General features: G+C 32.1%; 3 protein-coding genes across 4 annotated transcripts; all 3 read right to left on the reverse strand.

The window, feature by feature from the left end:
- Positions 1-514: 514 nt before the first annotated feature.
- On the reverse strand, positions 515-3380 carry LOC106113523 (lactoylglutathione lyase-like). 2 transcript variants are annotated; one of them, NM_001312817.1, is given in 5 exon segments: positions 515-1187; positions 1896-2006; positions 2325-2548; positions 3074-3149; positions 3263-3323. In NM_001312817.1, coding segments are annotated over 4 exon segments (528 nt in total). In that variant the 5' UTR covers positions 3143-3149; positions 3263-3323; the 3' UTR covers positions 515-1063.
- Positions 3381-3516: 136 nt separating this feature from the next.
- Positions 3517-5140, reverse strand: LOC106113524 (uncharacterized). Its single transcript, XM_013306343.1, has 2 exons — positions 5112-5140; positions 3517-5032 (listed from the first exon to the last, which is right to left on the reverse strand). The coding sequence occupies exon 2, from the start codon at positions 4992-4994 to the stop codon at positions 4428-4430; it is 567 nt and encodes a 188-aa protein (XP_013161797.1). The 5' UTR covers positions 4995-5032; positions 5112-5140; the 3' UTR covers positions 3517-4427.
- Positions 5141-10589: 5449 nt separating this feature from the next.
- On the reverse strand, positions 10590-13385 carry CPR132 (cuticular protein RR-2 motif 132). The gene is made up of 5 exons (XM_013306065.1): positions 13261-13385; positions 12713-12986; positions 11914-11994; positions 11410-11481; positions 10590-11315 (listed from the first exon to the last, which is right to left on the reverse strand). Exons 1-5 carry the CDS (start codon positions 13383-13385, stop codon positions 10590-10592), a joined length of 1278 nt encoding a protein of 425 aa, XP_013161519.1.
- Between the last annotated feature and the right edge of the window lie 1115 nt (positions 13386-14500).

Here is a 14500-nt window from a genome sequence, read left to right on the forward strand (position 1 = left end):
GGATGGGTGTTTGAAGATATCTCTAGAACGGCTGAACGGATCTCGATTAAATTTGGCATACGCATAGAACAAAGTCTGAAAGAACACATAGGCTACACTAATTAAGTTTTTTTATATATCCACGCGGACGGAGTCGCGGGCGACAGCTAGTATCAGAAACTCACGATTACTCGGACAAATGGGGGTAAGAAATAAAACACAAATAAACATGATAAATCAACATTTATTATTTATATATAAAACGCACTCAAACAAAACAAGTTATAAAATTTAATTTCACTATAAAAAATCACATTTCTTATAACAAACACATTTTTAATTATAACTGTAGGCTACAAATAGTATTGACGATTGTTTTTTTTTTTATTTCTATTAGTACTTTGTTTGAATTAAATTGTAAGTCAAATAAAGTCCGAACTAAAGAAACTTTCGCGCCAAAAAATAAATGGCGCCAAAAATCTCTCATAAAAATAAAAAAAAAACTTTATTAATTCCGTCAATAAAAATACATAAATATTTTACATGTTTTTTATTTTCCAACAGATATAAATAATTGATTTTACAGTGAGTATACTTCTAATAGTTAAATACGAGTATAAAATATATTTAACATTGATTAATTGACGATCTACACGCAGCCTGACCAACAATACAAACTCATGAGGGCGCTACAATCGCCTTTTATATTGCAACACTCAAATGTCAAACTAATGTCATTTCAAAACCAAACTCCATTATATTTACTCTTTGATATATCCTTAAAAATGTTTCATTTTTTTTTTATTTATGACCTGGTAAGTTTCAAATTATTTTTCCTCCAAATCAATGAACAGTTGACATTTTGACAACTTGACAATTTGACAACGGTCAACTGTCAAGGGTGAATGTGAATTTTTATTTAAATTACTATCTGCTCTCTCTTTTCCTAAGTCCTATCCAAATAAGTCAGCTTTTATTGTTTTTTTTCTAATTATTAAGGTAATTTTTTTCCTTGTTCTTGTCTTTCCCATAATTTTTTTCTATATTCCTGGTCGTGCTATAATATTCATAAATGTATCTCTGCTTACGACACAACGTCAGCCTTGAAGATCTCAATCCAGTAGCCATCGGGATCCTGTATAAAAGCAAGTCCTTTCATCTTTCCATCTTGTGGACGCTTGATGAACTTCACACCTTGCTGTTCAAATCTGTAATTAAATACAGTTAATTAAATACACCTCAGTCAAATTTATCTATAAAAAGCCTTAAAATAGGGACCATTAAACAAAATCATATAAATTATAAACCCTACTAGCTGTTGCCCGCAACTCTGTTAGCAAAGAATTTAAAAAGAATCATATTGTTATATGCTGTTTTAAAAATATTGTTGCCGACAGATACGGAACTTTTTACACGTTTTTATTCATAATTGTTATATTTTTGAATTTAGAACTTTATATGTTTTTTCTTCCTTTTTCTCTATTTTTAAAACCATCAGTTTTAAATACATTCTTGTAACAGTGTGTGCTTTTCTCCTTATTTCTAATAATTCTATTCTATACTTTCATTTTATCTTTTTATTATATAACATAATATTTCAAAATTCATCATAATCCAAACGCTCTTTCCATCCTTACATTTTCCGTCGTCTTTAGATATTAATAAAAATATTTACTGCCAGAGTTTTTTTATAAAATAAGGATAGTTTGGGTGAATGTAAGAGAAGGAGACGGGAAAATGGTACAATATCCTTTTTCTATACATTCCCTGACTTATTGAATAGAAGTAGGCAATTGCATATGCAAATAGAGATGTCTATAGACAGCGGCCACTTCACTATTTTAGCAAACTATAAAGAAATAACAGGAAATATGAAAATTTAAATTATAAAGCTATAAGTAATCAATTTAAGTTACCTGGCACAAGCTTCATCAACATCAGGAACCAGTACACCAATGTGACCAAACCCTCGGGGGTCAGAGTTACCATTGTGGTAACATGAGTCGTCACTCTCTGTGCCCCAGTTACTGGAAATTAACACAAAAATCTCATTCACCAGTACATTTCTTCACTTTGACGAAATAACTAAAAAAAAAACAATGTTGACGATCTTTTATTTGATTACAGCTTTGTATAGATATGAAACAATCTTACTAGTATTATAAATGGGAATGTTTAGATGGTTGGATGTTTACAAGAAGGTATCTCCAGAACTGCTGCATAAATCTTGTGAAAATTTGGTATAGATGTAGAACAAAGTCTGGAAGAACACAGGCTACTTGTTAAGTTTTTTTCAATTCCGCGCGGATGGAGTCGTGTGCTACTGCTAGTATAAAATATCTTACTATGTTAGCTCCAGCGTAGCCTTCCTGGTCATAGCCCATGCTGCTCTTGCTTTCTCATCCTTTGGTATTTCAGCGGGATTCTCATATCCCATGAAGAACAGAGAGAATTTCATTTCAGGGAAATGAAGTTGTTTTAACAAAGTCATCCCAAGTACTCCTGTGTAAAAGGGAATGGATTTCCTCGGGTCTTTTATGCGGTACATTGTTTGTTGGAACATAAAATCCTGGAATGTAAGTTGTATGTAAGTTAATCACAGGTGGGCTCAGTTAATCCAAAATTAATGAAAGTTGAAGTTAACGGAAGTTAACTAACACATTAACATTTTTAAGTTAACTTAATAGTTAATTGTTTAATCTAAATGTTAACTCTGTTAATTAACTATTAAGAAAAATATGTAAATGCCTACCTTTAAAAGTAATATAACATATCTAACAATAGTTTACTATAAGACAGGTTTTATCAGCTATTTTATACATTGATCGAATTGTAGTTAAAATTTTATTTATAGGAAACTATATCTAAAAAAATCAGATAAGAAGGTCATAAGTTACTAGATAAATATTTTATTTTGTAAGTAATAATATTAAACACATTTTCTTTCTAAAGATAAATAGGATGGATGAAGTGTATCTTTTGAATGTTAATCTTATCAGAGTTCGTCAAATTACGTGTTGGCGAATAATGAACTTTATTCTGTTAGGCGTAGTGAACATTTTATAATCGATTGTTCAAAGTTTTTTTTACTGACCTTGGTAGAAGGATGAGGAGTTTGACATAGTGATTCCACTTCTTGAGGAGATATTCCTGCACCCGACATGGCTCTGCTGGAAATTTAACGATATTATTAAAACTTAAATTAATTTCAATACTTCGATTTCAGAAAGGGACCTTTTAAAAAAATTGCAAATAAATTTATTACTGTAATTAATAAAATTACCTCTGTATTAATAAAGTGTTGATAGGCTTGAAATTCTTAAGATAATTAAAGTTTAATCGAGCAAAAGTCAACATTCGATATGATGTGATAATCTTATGTCATTGATGTCACTGTCAATAAATAGGGATGTTACTAGTTCAATGTCAAATCGATGAACTGTCAAGATTTACGATATCGATTTAATTGAATTTTAATTATGTTTTTGAAAATATAAAAAATGGTACACATATATGTAAGTTATTTTGTGTCTCGTAGTTTATTTTTTTTCCTTCTTAGTACACTTTAACTTCAATTTGTTTGTGTCAGTTGAAATAGAATTCGATGACATTTCAGTTTATCATCTTGAAAAAGTCCGATTCCAATCAGATTTTGATACATCGATTTATTTTCGGTTCCGATTCTTGGTAGAAAAGTATGATTTGTGGTTCCTTCACTTTTTATAATCAAAGGTAGTGAAAGGCATGTCTTATTTAGACAAAAATCAATGTCCTCTCTTATTTCTTTCAATACACAAAACTCAACAGTAAATCTTGTGTATTTTAAGTTTAGAATTATGAGTAATATTAAATATACAGTTTCACAAAACAATTTTACTGTTAAGATTTAAAGAGATTTTAATAAATCATTAGAATTTTCTCATAAACAACCTTATTACAAAAACCAAATTATCATGTCATATTTATTGTTATTTAGATAGAAAAATTATAAAAAGATAAACAATGCCAGTAAAGGAACCTTAGATTGGTATTTTGAAGCCGCAGATAACAGAACAAACATTGGCATTTTAAAGTTACAGTAGTACATAGTAACTTCAAAATATAGTAGCAAAGATATATATACCAGTTCAGAGTGTGTAAATAAACTATGAACCGGTACAAAATTTCAAATCACATAGACTTGAACCATTGAGCTGCAATCAACAAATAAAATGACAACTCACGGATTGTAACTATGTGAGCCATACAAGTTGCAAGCTGCCTGATGACTGGCAGTTCACAAAGTAAGCTGAACTGCATCTGACCTGCATCAAAGTTGTCAACCAAGCTGATATGCAGGACACCAAGTTTGGTTGAGTTACCCATAATTATTATCAATTTTCTAATTCTAATGATTTTTTCAGACATATGAAGATATTTCATAGAATTTAAAGTTATAGGACAATTTATTATGTCTTTTCTAAAGTCTTGGATTCTTCAGGTACTTTGTTCCAAAGATAAAATTTCTCATAAATATATCTTAGTTCCTCCATCCATACAAGATCTCTCTCTATTGATGTGTGCTTACAGTGAAATGCTGATACCATTCTATTATTACTAACGTCTTCCACAAAAATGTCACCTACTATACAGACGTAATGCCCTCCAACAAAATTTAACATATTTTCTTTTTTTTCCGACATCAAATTAAACATGGATGACATAACAGTAGAATTATTGTTATTGAAGGCATAAAGTTTAGATAAATCGCGACTCAACTCTTTCATAATATCATTATTTAGGTTATTATTATTTTTCGTCGAATCATAATAAACTTTAACAGACCCTGTTGCGTCACTTATTTCTAAATTAATCGATTTACTGGTTTTGTTATAAGCATCCGTAACAACGCCTTGAATCATTACGTTTTTGAACTTCATTCCGAATAGTTGATATATGTATTTGTTTTCGATTGTATTTTTCGCGCGAAAAATGTCTTGTATGTAAATCTTCAGAGGTTTCTTTTGAACGTCCATTATTATGGTTAGTTAATTTAATAAATTACTTTGTCCTCCTGAAACGATATTAATATTAAACTTTTTGCACTTCTTACAACTTGTTTTAATATGAAAAACTTTATTGAAGTTTACAACCTGAATAGATCAACCGTTTTCGATTTCAAAACAATGTAATTTTGACAGTTGACAGTGGTCTTTTTAAATTGCAATAATTTACAAAAGTTTAAAACTTACAGCCAATTTGTAGCAACCGATTGTTTTAAAAATAAGTCAAAACTAATATTTGATTTCATAAAGCTTTTAATCGGCAAGCTTACGAAGAAGAGGATAAAAAAGAAAAGAAGAGAAGAGAAGTGGACGTAAAGTGTCCGGTTAACCAGATAAATTAAATCTACGATATCTTTATCTACATATTCACCGCTATAGGTATCTGACATGAGTATTGTTTAATAATATAATCTGTACCTGAAGTTACATATTTATATTCTTTACTTCAAAAATATAACGTAGAATATTTCGTACACAAAAATATTTTGCGCAAACAACAAACACGCTACACTCGAAAACAACGTCATCATAAAACGCTATAACAATGTCGGTGGCAACACAAACCAAGCAAGCAGCTTAAAAGATAATCCACTCGAGCTGTATTGGATCAAATGTTGCCATCAACAAAAACTACATAGAACAATGCAAATAAAAGTACTTGTAATAGATTGAAATTTCAATATAGCATCCTATAGCTGAATACATTGAAAATAAAGGTTTTACGTCCGTTTCTAGTAACTATTTAGGGTTCTTAGATAGTTAAGGGACACCTAAAATCCAATCTAGGGTAAGAACCTTTTTAAAAGTTTAAAAATGAATATACTAATAGTGTTGGTTTTCAAGTTGGTAATATTTGATAAATTAGAACGTTGATTATTCGACATTTTTCATTAGACTTTAAGTGGCACTTTGTACAATAGCGTAAATCTCTTATGATTCATTAATAACAATGAAAAAAATTTTATTTCCCGCCATAACGTTGTAAAGGGCGACCATTTGCCGTTGTCTCAAAATGGCGTCGACCATTACCGTATCTTCTCGTTGCGCGCAGTCTACAAGATGAGGAATAATTTTGTTTTATATTAATGCCGTTAATTAAGTTATGTGCCATAAATGGTTGTATGTTAGACGTTTGGACGTCAAGTTATTGCTCGTTAGAGTAACGTACTCTGTGGTAACTTAAGTCCAATAAACTGACGCAATATATCTTGAACTAAGACCTAATAGAGTAATGAACATGTTATTTAATGTTTGTTATTTTTAATTATTGTTTTTTTTCGATATGTCATGTTTTTCTTTACTGAATTTTATGGCTTTTAACGGCCAATTCCAAAACCTTTATAATAAAAATCACCTTACTAATATTATAAATGCGAATGTTTGGATCGATGGATGTTTATTTGGCGGTATCTTCGGAACGGCTCAACAGACCTCGCAGAAAATTGTTAGATGCAGAAAATAGTCTGGAAGAACACATAGGCTACTTATTACGTTAAGTATAGTCCGCTGCACGATCATACAGAAAACAGGCATCCACTGGAAGTATTTTCCCTTTTCATCTGAGTAATGTGTACCGAAAGTCAACTTTAGTCAATGACCATTATACATGGACAGGCTATAAACCGTGTTATTTTGTGCCTATTTGATTTTCGCCATTGTGGCGCTGTGAGAATTCGAACGTTTAAGTTGGAACGAGACAAAAGCTGTCATTTACAAGCAAACACCTATCCATTTATGAAGCTGAGTGACTTTCGTCCACCGTAGTATAGTAAGGAAAAGATAGGATAACTTGATGGAATTTGCGGAGTTAAGAACGTATAGAAATAATATAAAACTCCTTTGTACCTTACCTTTGTCTATTTAAATTGACACTTATGCAATCAAAGTGATATGCAATGATTCCAGTGTTTATAGTTCAAGATGTAAGTGTGGGGGAGGCGGGTGTATCAACGCGGACTGTCCTGGCCGCGCGCCAGCAGACTCAGCGGAACATGTGAGTTCTATTGACCTAGTGATGTATATGTTTATCGATAAACATTTTTTATATCTGAACTTGGTATGCAAGAACGAAATTCAGTTAATTGCTTGATTACTAATAGACCTAAAAATCCTGTATAACAAACGAACGAATTAATTTTTAATAGTTACAATTAATTTGATTTGTATTTTTAGTTAAATAGTTTAATATAGCAATTTAAAACGTAGACAATAAAAAAAAGTGTATTATTTTTGTGCAAAGTGTTACAGTTTTATTACAGTTAAGGATAACGTGATTTTTTTTTAATTTTATCGATATCATAGACATCACTAAAAGAGGCGAGTGTAATAATCGACAGGCCGTACGACAGCACTATCTCGCCTTATCTTGGCCGGAGTCGGGAACTCTATATAGTCGCAATTTTCTGTGACTGCGACTTGAACCCTCTAATGTTTAGGCCAATTTCATTTTGTACTAATAAAATAAATCTTGTAAGTAATAATAAATAATTTAATTAAAACTTTGTTTGAAACTATCATAATTTATTACATTACTAGCTGTCGCCCGCGACTCCGTCCACGTGGATAAAAAAAAACTTAATATATAGATAAGTTAAATAAAAAGCAGCACATCAAGGCGTAAATTCGAAAACAAAAATGAATAAATAGTATCCTATGTCCGTCTCCTGGCTCTAAGCTACCTCCTCATCAATTTTCAGGCATATCGGTAAAGCCGTTCTTGAGTTATAAATAGTGTAACTAACAAGACTTTCTTTTATATATATAGATAAATGCGTTTTAATGTTTGGCATCACGTATTCGTAACTCAATCAAGTTTGGTACTGTTTTGAAAAGCACCATAGATTATTTATTATAAGAAGTTTTTTTTTTCAATTCCGTGCTGTCGGAGACTCGAGCGACATCTAATGTTAATATAAAGCTTAAATTATTGTTCGATTTTCAAAATTTTTATCATTCTAATTTCACAATTTTTTTCTTCTTTTTTGGATTTTAGGGTTCCGTACCTTATAGGAAAAAAACGGAACCCTTATAGGATCACTTTGTTGTCCGTCCGTCCGTCTGTCAAGACCCTTTTTTTGTAACAACAAAGATAACCGTAGACATTTTCGACGTAATCAAAAATAGTAAGCAGACATGTTACAACCACGAATTCTTCTTATAAAAACTTTAAAATGAATCACACTTCTTCAAATACAATCGTACTCTTAATTTTGTTAATTAATTAGATTTTATCCTGAGCTAAAACTTTTTAAATTAAATCTCCTTTATAATCTAAAGATATTAGAATATTTGAAAACGTTCTTAGTAAACAAATATTGATTTATTGTTCTAGGTTAACCGAGCGAGTCCGCACCTGTGACTGCGGAACAAAATGGCGGACAATCAATCATACAACATAAGTTGTAGCATGAATGCTCAAAGAAAATTATATCGCGGAATCATTCTCCAGTTTAGGGCCATGAAAACTACGACTAAAAACATTTAAATTAGTAGTAAAGCATTAGCTGATGCACGAATGTTTAATTCGAACGGTACACACGACTACGTAAACGTGCTTGCTCCAAATTCTAGTTCTCTTCAGGGGAAGGGTCCTACCATGTTTTGGAAAGGATTGGATTAGGAAGTCGGTTTGGGGGGAGTGAAGTGAGCTGCTTTTTATTTAACTTACTAATATTATAAATGCGAATGTTTAGATGGATGTGATGTTGATGGATGGGTGTTTGAAGATATCTCTAGAACGGCAAAACGGAACTCGATTAAATTTGGCATACTTAAGTTTAGATTATTAAGTTTTTTATATATCCACGCGGACGGAGTTGCGGGTGACAGCTAGAGGGGAAGGATCCTTCTCTTGTTTTGGAAAGGATTGGATTAGGAAGTCGGTTTGGGGGGAGTGAACGTATAGGTAGAGAAAAAATATAGTCCGTGCAAGCGTTTGTACGTCTGCTTCGTTAACTTGTTCACAGCGGTCACTATTTTAGTGTAACTCATGTTTGTTACTTTTTAAAATAATAATTTGAAATCATGGTTCGTGGCCCCAATAGAATCGAGATAGAAAAGAGTTTGCAAGTCATCGTCCGGGCAAACTAGCCTTAACAAGAGATGACCCAAATACATCGTCAATAAACAAGTCTTGTGTTCTTTTGACGAAAAAAAAAATGCCTTTGACTCACTTTCTCTATGTCATCTTCAGGATGACTAACCATAGATTTAATGTCCTGTTTATGCGTTTTTTCTTTTCATTAATAATTTTATTCATGAAATATGAAGGATATTGATAATATATAAATATCATACATGTTTATTTCTTCAAAAATATTTAATTAACATCTGGTAACTTCGTGAGATTACAAATTCAAATTTTTAAACAATAATTTTAGTATAAATAAATTAGAGCGAATAGATATAGGATGGACAGAAAGAAAATATTTTCCCTTCCCATGCGTCCTCTCATCCGGAAAGTCCACTTCCACTTCCCATCCTTTCCTTATAAGAAAAAGGGTGGGAAGGGGTAGAGGACTAAATAAGGCCTCCGGGACACACACTCGTCAGACGAAACGCGAAATTGCTTCCACTTGACGCTTGTCTTCTGTGTGGTCGTGGTATTTCACCGGGCGAGCTGGGACAATACGTGCGAAGATGGTAAAGCAGGCTCTGCCACTGTTAAATCTATTCTTAGTGCAGACATTTTAATATTTATCGATAAAAAAACTTACAAACGTAAAGCACTGAAACGGATACAAATAAAGATAAATATACAAACATTACAGACATAATGAGGTATAACAATATGCTATCAAAGATAAGAAACATAATTTTGCCTTAATACTAACTTAATAAACTAAACTTATAAATCAATATAACTATAAACAAAGTTAAATAACTTAAGATCTTAATTGTCGTACTGTTTATTTAACTTCCCTAGCGACCATTAGCATCTTTTACCGTAGGTCTTCTTCGTAGCCATAACCCACTGATGTGGGGTCTCAAGCTTTTTATAAATCTTAAAGTTTTTTTTTTTAATAAAATATTAGCAGATTTTTTTTGTAAATTTACTAATATTTCTTTCACCATTCCAACTAAGGTCTAGGCTTGTGCTAGGATATGGTTTACGACAATAGTCGAATGGCGGGATTCAAACCCCCGACCTCTTGATCAGAAAACCGTACCCCTAACCATTAGACTATTGACGCTTAAAAGTGTCTTGTCATTAGTTTTTTTTTAATAAAATCTCATTTAAAACATATTGATATCTCTGTTTTGTTAAATATTATTGCGTACATTGTTGTGTATATGTAACGAATATAACATGATTAACAACTTGAACATAGACATATTTAGTGATAGCTTGGGATCTTTTAAAAATAAACAAAAATGCGTCTAACGTAATTTGTGCATGACTGTAATTAAGTAAAATGTTTGTGTAATTTTTTGTTTTCAACTATTTTATATAATATGTATGCTGTTGGCTTGTCTTAATAAATAAAAAAGACATGGATGATATGTTTTGTATAGAAATTTTGGTCTAAGAATCCTATTGTTAATATTTCAAAGTATTATTTGAAATTATTTGAAAGATAAGTATTTATTAATTCTATTAATAAAACTATCAGATAATATAGGTTTGGATCTATCTCTTAAACTAGATATTGTTGATACTAAATAGTTTCTTGGTGTCGAATTAATAAAATTTGTATCTGATGGATTTTTAAATGTATTTCGATTACCAATTAACACAACATTTTCTGCAGGATCTTTAGCATAATAGTTAAAGGTCGGTTGAACATTAGGTAATGCTTTCGATAAAACATCTTCAAGTTTAACATAAGGTTTAACTGTAGTTAAATATTGATTAAAATCTTTTAACTCATTGTTCTTACTATTAAATAAAATAGCAAATTTACTTTGATGCGGTTCATAATTTTTGCTATTATATTCTGCAGAATAATCATTATAATATTCTTTTGAAAGATCTTTGTAATCCAATTTATTAGGAGTTTGATTATCATTTATTTTAGCAACATTTGGCGCGTTATAATCATTGTAGTCTTTTCGATTATTCGCTTTTATATTATCATAATTATATTCGATATTAGGAGTATCTACGTCATATCTTACATCAGCTTTGTATCCGTTTTCATCGGCTGTGTATGACACAATTTGTGTGCGTCCGTCTGGTAATTTAACACGATATTCTCCATTGGTAGCTGACCCACTGCTTTGTTGTGAATGAGAGAAATCGTCACCTGTTTTTTGATCTTTTACTGTGTAAGAAAACGCGTAGCTTTTGTCCTGAAACAAAAATTAGAACTGTGTTAAAAACTAAAATGGATATAACTACGTGTGTACAATTTATGTGTATTTAAAAAAATAATTAAAAACTAACCTTTTCATTTTCCGAATTGTTTCCCTCTTCAGATATATCGGTGTTTTTGTTTTGATTTACTTGTATATTGGACTGAAAACATAAGGAAAAAATAAAGTAAAAAAAAATCGTAAATTTATGATTTTTTAGGGTTCCGTACCTCATAGGAAAACAACGGAACCCTTATAGGATCACTTTGTTTTTATGTTATAAGTTGATAAAAGAGCAAGCGACTAGCTAAAATCGTCGAAAAAACGAAGCGAAATCTACAATTGCAGAGTTGGAGGCGCATAGGATGAGAATATTTCCCCTTCCTATGCGTCCCTCTTCCATCAAGTACACTAAGGGGCTTAAATTAGGCCTCCGGCATGCACACTTATAAGACGAAACGCGGAATTACTTCCATTTGACGACTGTCTTCTGTTTGGTCGTGGCATTTCATAGGACTAACCGTTCAAATGTCTTATATGTTGGGTGTTAGTACGAGTTTTTGTACATGTTTTTTAGTGGAAACTTATGTTATACCTGATAATCGTAGACAGGGTAAGATCGTTGTGTGGTCTGTTGAGCTAAAGCGTTGTATATTGACGGCAAAGCAGTTCTTGTCTGAAAAAGATAAAATGGGTTTAAGACATTTTTTTTTAATTTCATTTTGCTTTATTCAAAGGCGCAATGTAATTACTATTTACTGTCTTTCATCAGTGAGTTTTAAAAGTGTAGATATAAAACATATTATCATCCCGCTCATTTCTTTTCAAAGAAGAGAGATAGAAAGAAGAGATTTATTCAAAAACAAAAGAGTAAATGCTAAAATTTTATTCTCATTAAAAATATAAACGAGAAATAAACAAAATGTTGTATAACAAAGCGAAGATATCTTCCATAAAACCTTTGAATTATGAATAATTATATTTCAAAATAAACACCTCTCAAAAATAACTCATTTTCCTTATTTATTCACCCCTTTTGTAGAAGTAAGCCGCTGTTAATTGGCGTTTAAGTATTTTGCATAAATTCATTTCTTAATTATCACATTCAAAATATATGTCGTAGTGATATTGAGAAATTTGACAATACACGAAACGTCTAGTCGTACAAAATCGCTTCTCATATTACTAATATTATAAATGCGAATTTTTGGATGCATTTAAAGAACGGCTGCATGGATCTCGATGTTATATTTAGTACGAAACGCGGAATTGCTTCCATTTGACGCCTGTCTTCTGTGTGGTCGTGGTATTTCACCGGGCGAGCCGGGCAATTCGTACGAAGATATTAAAGCGGGCTCTACCACTGTTAACGCTATAGTAATTTAGTTACTTACCTCAAATTGATTATAATTACTTCCAAAGTTGTTACCAATTGATTTCTTTTCAATATCTGTATAAGGTGCTTCATCGTAAACATAATCTACAGAATCAATTCTTGGTGCTAACGTTTCTGGAGACAAGGTGGCTAATGTTACAGGCTTGTATTGCGTCAGTCTAGCGAAATAATGCTTTTGGAAGGTATTCACTGATTCGGCATCAGGTTTCAAAGTTACGACATTGTCTGCTGGTGGGTCCGGAGGTGATGGTGGGAAGAGCACAGGACCTTTCCTGGAACAGGATGTATATTGAAGGTACAGTCAGGGCATTTCGCGGTATTCCGCGTACGGAAAAATTGCATTGTACTTTACAACAAAGTAACAAAATGCAAATTTCTTTTTAAATTAAGTTTGAGTCGAATGACCTTGTTAAAAAACAATCAATATCTTTGTCTTTTCAGAGAGGATAAAAGAGACGACAATATGTTTTCTTATAGGTATATCAGCTGTGGAAAGTCACATTCTCTATAATATTTTCTTTTATTAATATAGATTTTACTACATACCTAGTTGGAACTGGTCCTAATAGTTTGTTGAGTTTGTCCAGGTACTGTTTGGATTGTTCTGCCAGTGAGGACTGTTCTTGCGCTCTCACAGCCCACAAACATACGAGTAAAAGTAAGGTATTCATTATAAATGGTGTTCCTGAAACGAAAAACATATTCAAACTGTATCCCAAAGCCAGATAATAGAATGTTAAAGAAAAACATTTTACTTTCCTGTAAATTGTCTCGACCATATTTCTATGACAAATGGGTAGGGGAAGAAAACTTTATATTTGACGTCTAGCATGCTCATCAGATTGACTAGTAGTCAGTCAGTTAGTCTGTCGTAGTCAATCAACCCGCACTGGACCTGCGTGGTTGACCTAGTCAGTCCTAACTTAGGGTTGGCTTCGAGCCCTTCAGTAGGGGGCTTATAGTGAGCTGATGATGATATTCATCAGAGGACTCCCCTAATAGTATATTATGTGTTCTGTGAATCTTTTGCAGAAGGAGTGCGGGACATTCATGCTGCGATATGCCGCTATACCATAATTTAAGTGATATTTAAACAATGTGTTAAGATATGCAAGTTTATTCAAAATATGTTTTTGTTTTTACTTATGTTTTATTACGTATTATTCTACGACTTATGTCATCAATCATAATAATATTTTGTACTGAGAAAAAGTATTTTTGTATACCAGAGGTTCTTAACCTTATTGGTCAGAGACAATATTTATTCCCTTCTTAGCAAGACTACTATGTTAAAGTCATCAAAAATAGTTTTTCGTTACTTTCCCGGATATTAGTGACGCTGTACGAATAGTTTCGTAATTTCGCAAAGCCGGTGAGTCCGCGTACCACCAGCGCTTTTATAACTTACTGCATGGTGACCAACGGTTCACTGGCCACTAAAAAATTCACGGACGATATTTTGACTATTGCGAACCATTGGTTGGAAACCACTGCTTCATAAAGAAGTATTGTTTTATTTTCTTAGTATTTGTAGAGTGAACATCACGATTCACTAGTCGTTGTATCAACATGATATTTGACTTTGTTATTATTTTAAATAAAGTAATAGCTTAGGCAATATGTTCGTCATCATTAGGGCGATACCACATTTCGGTGCTTAATATAGTAATATAAAAATGGCTAAACACTCACGTATATTCATCCGGTGGCGGCACCGACTAATTTCGAGCCCATCGGGTGGCCTTCATCAGACTGATGCCGCCACCGGACGAATATACTTAAGTGT

This window comes from Papilio xuthus, unplaced genomic scaffold, assembly GCF_000836235.2.
Source record: "Papilio xuthus unplaced genomic scaffold, Pxut_1.1 DF828258.1, whole genome shotgun sequence".
In the NCBI taxonomy this organism is placed as follows: Eukaryota; Metazoa; Arthropoda; class Insecta; order Lepidoptera; family Papilionidae; genus Papilio; species Papilio xuthus.